The 8,297-nt window shown below is 61.5% G+C and overlaps 1 protein-coding gene across 2 annotated transcripts; it reads left to right on the top strand.

The window, feature by feature from the left end:
• The first annotated feature begins 913 nt into the window (after positions 1 to 913).
• On the top strand, positions 914 to 7,660 carry YIF1A (Yip1 interacting factor homolog A, membrane trafficking protein). Of its 2 annotated transcripts, XM_044683377.1 has the most exons (8): positions 914 to 1,065; positions 3,197 to 3,408; positions 3,810 to 3,914; positions 4,005 to 4,083; positions 4,171 to 4,228; positions 4,473 to 4,628; positions 6,158 to 6,251; positions 6,397 to 7,660. In XM_044683377.1, exons 1-8 carry the CDS (start codon positions 1,035 to 1,037, stop codon positions 6,541 to 6,543), a joined length of 882 nt encoding a protein of 293 aa, XP_044539312.1. In that variant the 5' UTR covers positions 914 to 1,034; the 3' UTR covers positions 6,544 to 7,660. The 2 variants fall into 2 exon arrangements, with proteins under 2 accessions (XP_044539312.1, XP_044539313.1); XM_044683378.1 differs by lacking the exon at positions 4,473 to 4,628.
• The last annotated feature ends 637 nt before the right edge of the window (positions 7,661 to 8,297 follow it).

Raw genomic sequence — 8,297 nt, 5'->3', positions numbered from 1 at the left:
GGGTTCTCTCTCTAAACCTCAGTTTATTCATCTGTAAGGAAGAGCGAGCCATGCCCAGACGACCTCTCCCACAAAGCTGTGGTGTGGAAAGATCTTTGTAGACCCTGAGGTCGAGGCCAGGAGGGGAAAGGGGAGAAGCGGTGAAGAGCTGAATGTCAGGGAAGAGAGAAAGCAGGAGTGGGAGAGGAAGGCTCGAGAGAACCGCTAAGGGACAGAGAGAGCAGGGGCGGGACGGAAGGGGCTGGAGGGAAGGGGAAGAAGAAGAGGTGGATTCGAGGAGAAAAGTAGAGGGTGGAGAAGAAGGGAGGAAAGGGGGGAGAGGGAGAATAGGAAGGGATGGGGGAGGGAAGGAGAAAGAACTGGAGGGGAGGAAGGAGGGGAAGAGATAGGGAGAAGGGAAAGAGAAGAGAGGAAGGGGAGGAAAAGGGTGAAGGTCAAGGGATGGGGAGGGGAAAGGACGGAGAAGCAAAGGAAAAGGGAAGGGGTGAAGGTCAAGGAGAGAAGGGGGAAGGGCAGAGTTGAAAAGAGAGGGAGGGAACGGCAGGCTGAGAGCACGGTCTAGGCCGGAGGAGCTCTCCGAGTCCACCGCGCCCCACCCCGCTGCACAGCTTCATCCACCCCCGCCTGCCAGTGCATTCGTGGCAGGCAGACCTTCACCTGCTCATATTGCGCATGCGCCTCATAAAAGACTGGACCAGCTCATTGGATCATTCTGTCCCCGACGATGCTATTATCCAATCAGAAAGCTACGCTGTTCGCCCCGCCCCCTTCAGATTGCGGAAGTCAGCTTCCATCGAATCCAAGGCTGGGTGAGGAGCCAGTAGCCAATGGAAGAAAGGGGTGGTGCATCTAGCACGTGGGACGGTGACCAATGAGAGGCGGGGAAGGTGACGTTGTGGCCATGGCGGCTGCGGCTGGCCCGGGAGGAGACGTGTCCGGCGCCCGGTAGCGGCGGCGGTTCGCGCCCGGAGTCCTGAGCAGCGACCCTGATAGCATTCGTGCCCAGCACACCCGCGGCGGGAGACAGCTCGCTCATGGCTTATCACTCGGGCTATGGAGCCCAAGGTGAGCGCGGGGCCGGGAAGCGGGCGCCCCCAGCCCGGAGGGGGGGGCGGGCTGTGACGCCATCGCGATGGTTCCCCCCCTTTATCCCATCCTCCATTCCCTGCCAGAGGTCCGAGCTGAGCCCTGCTCCTGTAGCCTAGGTTTGTATAGCCTCAGGCACGGGGAGCTCACTACCTTTAAAGGAGTGGCCCGTTCCTGGGCAGAACAGCTATGAAGATCTGGAAGGCCTTCCTTGGGTGGCACCTAAACCTGCCCCTTCTTGCCCTGTGCTGCCGGACAGAAAGGCAGGCACAGCCCGACGAGTCATTCTTCATGATGCCCTTTGGTCTTCTCTGCCCTCAGGGGCCTCCCAGCTCTGCTACCCCCTCCCTCTTCTAAGGCCCTCCTGAGCCTGCCATCCCGTTCAGAGGGTCCTCTCAGCCCTGCCAGTTCCAGCTCAAAATCCTCTGAAGCTACATAAATCTAGTCCCAAACCCCACTTTCCCTTAGTTGTACAAATCCGTGTCTCAGCCCCATCTGTTCCTCTGGGCTTCCCTCTGGGGCTCACTAGAACCAGTCTTGTCTAAGTAAACGTTTTCTTCCTCCGACTCTTCAGGCTGAGGCTTTGTGCCCCTTCCCTATCCACGCTGTTGTCTGGAGGCCCCCCAGCTCCCCGCACCCCCTTCCTAACTGGAGCCGTAGGCCAATCCCCTCATTTTGTAGAGGGCGGGACATGACGAGTGTCCAGAGTGGACCAGCAGGGAGTTGGAGCCAAGATTCCCACTTGGTTCCTTGGATGTTAAGGCTGTGGACCAGTTAGCCTTAAGTAGCTGAAGTGAGAGAGTCTCGGTTTGTTCGATGGGGAACAGAAGAAAAAGCTTTTGTTTACTAGGCACCCACTCTGGGCCAAGAAAAATCAAGACAGTCCTTGGCACAGTGTCGGGGCAATTGATCTGTCTCTCAGGGAAGGTGGGTGCTAGAGAGCAGCTCAGAGCAAGGAAAGGCCTGGATGTCCAAAAGGGACAAGGTCCGGCTGCCCTGAAACTGTGGTGACAGCACTGGGCACATCAGAACACCTGGTGGCCCTTCGTCTTCTTAGAGGGAAGGAGTTATTGACTCCCATCTCTTCCAAGCCCTGGGATGGGGAGAGTCACCCCAGAAATGGACAGTTGTCCTGCTACTGGCCCGGATGGGTTTTATGCCATCTGGGGACCAGGAGCAGCAGGGAGGAACAGACCAAGACTGGGGGCTCAGAATGAGCTGCCTCTGGGGGCATCGAGCTACCTCTTCCTCAGGGTCTTTAGAGAAAATTAGATTTCTGGAGCTGGGTCTAGAGAGGAGAGATCCAGGATTCAAATGTGGCTTCAGCCACTTCCTAGCTGGGTGACCCTGGGCAAGTCACTTAACCCCAGTGACCTAGCCCTTCCCACTCTTCTGCCTTGGGACTGATCCCTAGTATGGATTCTAAAATGAGAGGTCAGGATTTGTTTGTTTTTTAAAGAAAGAAAATTAGGTTTCTCATGACATATTTCATGTTTCCTTTGCTCAGATATGCCTCAGGGCCCTTCTACCTGTCCACTCCCAAGGGTGATTCCTTCAAACAAAGGATTTTTTGCAGATTGATGGGGAGGGGGCCATGTGGGGCTCCGGCACCCCCTTCCGCGGGGCCTTGTCCCTTTGTATCTTCTTCAGGTCAGGGAGGGCCTTTCTACTCGTTCTCTGGTCGGCCTCCGTGTCATTTTCTTGGCTCCCTTCCTTCCCTCCGTCCATTTAGCTGAGTCTTTCTGTGCCCCTCTGTATGGCCCTTCCTATACTGCCCTTTGCTCAGCCACTGCCTAAAGGGCTGCTGTGAGTTTCGGGCAGAGACGGAGGCCTCCGTGTTGCTGGGCGCCTCCTTGGGACGGCGGCCATCCAGGGTCGATGGGCCAGAGGCTGTGTTGATGCCCTCTTGGAGGCTCTGCGAACTTGTCCGGCCAACCATGTGGAGCCTCGACATGAAGGTGCCTGAAACGTCTCCTCCCGGCCGGTCCTTGGACGAGCACTCGGCGGACGCGGGAGTCAGCCGCAGGCTGGTCTGGCCAGTGGCTGTGTTCTTGAGGTGCCAGTGCGTGCCCGGCCTCCGCCGTCTGCCCTCCTCTTCTCTCCCCTTCAGGCTCCAAGCATCGGGCCAGGGCAGCCCCGGAGCCGCCTCCACTCTTCGATGACACGAGCCGGGGGTATCCGGCGCAGCCCGGCGCTTACTCGCCTCAGAGCTCGGATGTGGCCTTCAACGTCCACCACCTGCTCGAGGATCCTGTGGCCAACATGGCCATGTCCTACGGCAGCTCCATCGCCTCCCAAGGCAAAGACATGATGCACAAGGAGGTGAGCGAGCCCGGCCCCGGGGGGAGCCTTTGTGGGGAGAAGGGCACGTGCGTGTCGGAGCCTGGCCCCCATCCGGGCTCCTCTGCTGGCCCGCCCCGCCTGCCTCCGGACAGCTGACCCACGAGGTCGTGGGCCTCAGGCAGTGCCGAGGGCCAGGCAGAGGGGCTGGAAACTGGACCTGAGTTCAGATTCCATTTTGGGAGGATCTGGAGCAGCTTATTTCTCCTGAGGCTCAATTTGCTACCCAAGTGGGGCTGACTTGGTGAGCTCTGAGGTCTTCTCCAACTCCGGCATTCAGTGCTCTGTCCTAGGGCCCCCCCTTCCCCCCGCAGTCCTGGTTCTGTGTTCTCAGCCTCCCCCCCCCCCCCATTTCTCACCTCGGCCGCCTCTCGCGTCGGCAGCTCCACAGATTTGTCTCTGTGAACAAGCTCAAACACTTCTTCGCGGTGGACACGTCCTACGTGGCCAAGAAGCTGGGGCTGCTCGTCTTCCCGTACACACACCAGGTGAGGCTCCCCTCGGGCTGGGGGGCTCCCGGGCTGTCCAGGAGAGCTTCTGGGCCCTGACGTGCTCTCTGTGCTCTCTCTGCCCCCGAGAACTGGGAGGTCCAGTACAGCCGGGACGTGCCGCTGCCCCCTCGGCAGGACCTCAACGCCCCCGACCTCTACATCCCCAGTGAGTATGGGGGGGCTGGTGAGAAGGGGGGCTGGTGAGAAGGGGGGGCTGGCCTCGGCTAACTCGGGCTTCTCTGACTCTTCGCAGCGATGGCCTTCATCACGTACATCCTCTTGGCCGGGATGGCGCTGGGGATTCAGAAAAGGTGGGTGGCACTGTCTCCCGCAAAGGGCCCCCCCATGTTCCCTGCCATGAGGATGATGGCGGGAGGAGCCCTGGGTTCTAATCCTGCCTCAGTCTCCTCATCTGTCAAATGGGAACAAGACTTTCTGGTTTCCTGCCTAACAAGGCTGGGTTTTGGGGGGTTAATCCAGACCCACAGACCGGGGGGGGGGGTTTGAGGAGGGGCAGGACCTCCTCCACTGACGGCCCCCCATGCTTTGGGCCAGGTTCTCCCCCGAGGTGCTCGGCCTGTGTGCCAGCACAGCCCTGGTGTGGGTGGTCATCGAGGTGCTGGCTCTGCTCCTTGGCCTCTACCTGGCCACTGTCCGAAGTGACCTGAGCACCTTCCATCTGCTCGCCTACAGCGGCTACAAATACGTGGGGTGAGTTTGGGGGGGCAGTGCCCAAGTTGGAGCTTCAGGTCAGGGGGAGTCTCGGGGGGCAGTCTGGGGAAGGGGGTCAAAGCAGTGCTTTTGGGGTGGTCGGAGGAAGCTGACCCTGTGACTCTGGGTGAGCCGCTCCCCTCGTGGGTCCTTCGCTGCCCCCCTGCCTGAGCCTCGGGGGATGGCGGCGCTCAGTAGGATTTGTTGCGGGTCAGGGACCGAGTGGTGAAGGCTGAACTGGGCCCTGCCTGCTGGGGAGAGGCCCAGTGCGTGGGGGGGTGCCTGGTGGGGGGCTTCCTGGTGTGGGCACTGCCAATGCAAAGGCATGGAGAGGGGAGGGGGAGGGTCTCGTGGGAAGGTCTGTTTGACCGGAGTGAGAGGCAGCAGGGCCAGTGGGCCGAGGAGGGGTCCCAGGGAGGGCAGGGGAGAGCTAGGGGGGAGAGTGTGCAGGCAGGACAGACGGCGAGGCTCCAGGCTAGGAGGGATGAGGCCCGTCTGCAGGCCTAGCAAGGCTGGAACGAAGAGAAGCGTGTCGGGGAGAGCGGCCGCCCCGGGATGTGGGCCTGGACGTCCCTTGCTCTGGGCTCTGAGGGCCTGGCCCGGCCTGCGTCCATCCGGGGCTCCTCTGGGAGGGGGCGGCCGCGAGGAGGTGGGAGAAGCCCCAGAGCCAGCGGAGGAGATACCCTGGGAGGGAGCGCGGGGCTGAGCATGGCGGCGGGGATTAGGGCCGAGAGCAAGAGGCCAAGGGGGGCCTCGTCAGGGGCTTCTCAGGACGGCAACGGGCTGTGTTGGAAGGAAGGTAGGAGATGGAGAGGCTGACGGATGGGGGGATGGCAGGGTTGGGGAGCAGAGTGCAGGGGTGGGGTGGTGGGGGGCCCTCAGTGCCGTCCCGACCGAGCCTTCCTCCCTTGGGAGCTTTTTGTCCTCTCGGGCCTCTCCCGGCTGCACTGATGGGCTTGTGGGCCCCGCAGAGCCCCCAGGAAGCGCGTGTCGGCCCAGAGCCGGCAGTCGGGCGAAGGCCCTCGAGCACAGGAGAGGGCTTTAGGGAAAGGCCGCCGGGCAGGCCCGTGGCGGGTCGTGGCTGCCAGAGCCACGAGTCCCGACTATTAGCACGAGGAGGAAGCTCCGGCCTGGGACGGCGGAGCAGCGAACGGTTTGCCTTTTCCTTCTCCACTGGATTAAGGCAAATGAGGGTTAAGTGGCTTGTCCGGGTCGTGTAATTAGTAAGTGGCTGAGGCTGGATTTGAACTCAGGCTTTCCCAACTCCCGGCCCAGAGCTCTATCCTTGGAGCCACCCAACTGCCTCCTGGGAAGATCTTAGAACAGAGAATGTCCCCCCAGAGCTGGGGGACTCGGAATATTTGGTTCAAACTTCTCGTTTTACTGATGGGGAAACGGAAGCCAGGGAGGGAGCGATGACTTCCTGGGGAGCGTTTCCCTAACTGTGGGTTCCCTTTGGTGGGGAGAGGCCTCCAGAGCCCCCCGGGAGGTGACAGGTGAGGGGGCCCCAACTGTCTTCTCCTCCCCAGGATGATCCTGAGCGTGCTCACAGGGCTGCTCTTCGGCAGTGACGGCTACTACGTGGCCCTCGCCTGGACCTCCGCCGCCCTCATGTATTTCATAGTGAGTCCTGAACCCGGGGCAGAGGGGCCAGCCCAGCCCTCCCTTCTCCCCTCTAATCCCCTCCCTGGGCCGAGTGGTTCCGGGGTGTCTGCCCCTCCCCCAGCCAGGGAGCACCCGGCCCGCCCTGAAGGTGCGTCTCCCATAGGTGCGCTCACTGCGGATGACCTCCCTGGGCTCTGACGGGGTGGGGGGCCCCGCCCCCAGGCAGCGCCTCCAGCTCTACCTGACCCTGGCTGCGGCCGCCTTCCAGCCCATGATTATCTACTGGCTGACCTTTCACCTGGTCCGGTGACCCACACGGGATCTCCTTCCCCCGAGGAAGAGCGCCATGAAGACGACGATGGTTATTTCCCTTTACATTGAAGATTTGAATTGGTTCAGCCCCATCTGTCCCTCATTCCTGGCAAGCGAGCCCCGGACTCGAGTAGTGAGAGCTGGCCAGGACCCTAAGAGGGTCCGAGGAGGGGGGAAGGAACGGCCAGCCAGGGACAGGCAGGAGCCCCTGCAGCCTGGGCGGGAGAGGGCAGCGAGGACTCGGCGACCCCTAGACTCCTTGGGCTGTCGGGCTCTCAGGAGGCCGCTGAGGCCCCCGGCCAGGCCCCCACGGCTGAGGAGGCTAATGTTGCTGCAGCCTCGAGTTAAAGCTTGCCAAGTGCTTTACACACGCTGTCTCCTTCGGTGCTCAGAGTCCAGAGGGAGGGGGGAGGGGGAGAGGGCAGCCGGTCAGTCCAGGGATCCACCAGCATTGGTGGGGGACTCCTGCCTCCCGGGATGGCCAAAGCCCATCCAGGATCCTTACCTGGCCTTGAGGCACCCCCAGCCTCTGAGCTCCAGTGGCCAGAGGCTACCCTAAGAAGGGAGGCTCTGGGCCCCCCAGGACCAGGGCTAGCTTCCAGCTGCTTGGGCCAAGGAACAGGGGCTGCCTGGCGGGCTTTGTATCAGGCCGAAGGTGGTTTTGTTCTGCTCTCTAGGCCCATCCTTTCCCCTAAAGAAGCATCTGAGAGTTCACACCTTGGGTGCTGAGGTCACACTAGGATTAGAACCCAGGTCTTCACTCAAAATTTGGTTCGGGAACCCTGCAGCATCTCGGGCCCTCATTGGGACCCTTTGGCAAGAAGTCATTCTGCCTTTGTTTGAAGATCCCCACCGATGGGGAGCTCACTCCTCCCTCAGAAGCCCATTCATTTGTTCATGCCCAGTCTCACTAGCTTCTCCCTCTTTGGCGAGGGTCTGAGTCTCCTCTCAGACCAGTGCTTGTTGTCCCAAGGCAGGCAGTGAGCCTGGAGCCTCAGAACCTGGCTTTGCTCTCCAGTTCTGCTTGGCTGTGTGACCTTGGGCTGGTCATCTTTCTCCAGCCTCAGTTTTCTCATCTGTTAAATGAGGATATCCAACAAGATGATCCCAAAGGACTCTCAGTTCTCTATCCTGACATTCTTTGTGCCTGGAGGGAATGGGGAGGCCCTTGAGGGGGCACAGGGCCATGCTGTGTGGCCCGGCAGTATTGCCCTTGGGTTGGGGGCACTCAGGGCTGCCCACACCATACCAAGCCTGGCCCAAGAGTCTTTGCAATTGTTTATTCAATCACAAATGGCCGGGACTGGCCTGGAGAGACTCGGGTTTTACACACAAACTCCTCCGGGCTGGGAAGGGCCAGGCCCCCAGCGCACGGGAAGATGGGACAGCAGAGGGGGAGGACACGAAGAAGAAAGAGCCCAGAAAAGGCGGGAGGGGGCAGGGCAGAGGGAGAGCAGGGAGCGGGAGGTGGGGCTGAGGGGGAGCCCCCGGCTGAGCCTGCTCACGCCCCTCCCCTCCCCGGGGCCCTGCCTCCCGGGCCAGTTCCGCGAACCCCGGGGGACGCCCTGGAGTCGCTGGGAAGGGGCAGAGGGGAGGGGAATAGGTCCCTGGTGCTGGCAGCGGGCCGGGCCCAGATCTCCCCTCCCCAGCGCCCCGGCCAGGCCCTCACCCGAGCACTAGGTTCTCAGAGGAGGGGCTTGGGGCCCAAAGGGGCGCCGGCTGCCTCTGGGGGGGCTGGGGCCGGTGGGGGGG

The sequence above is a fragment of the Gracilinanus agilis genome, unplaced genomic scaffold (assembly GCF_016433145.1).
Source record: "Gracilinanus agilis isolate LMUSP501 unplaced genomic scaffold, AgileGrace unplaced_scaffold20044, whole genome shotgun sequence".
Taxonomy (NCBI): Eukaryota; Metazoa; Chordata; class Mammalia; order Didelphimorphia; family Didelphidae; genus Gracilinanus; species Gracilinanus agilis.
This window is presented reverse-complemented; position numbering and strand designations above follow the sequence as displayed.

Bases quoted from the DNA above. Each gene is read 5' to 3' on its own strand.
- YIF1A (XM_044683377.1), top strand. From the start codon at position 1,035: ATGGCTTATCACTCGGGCTATGGAGCCCAAG. The intron at 4,084-4,170 runs GTGAGTATGGGG...GACTCTTCGCAG, and splicing joins CCCCGACCTCTACATCCCCA to CGATGGCCTTCATCACGTAC. The intron at 6,252-6,396 runs GTGAGTCCTGAA...CGTCTCCCATAG, and splicing joins CCGCCCTCATGTATTTCATA to GTGCGCTCACTGCGGATGAC.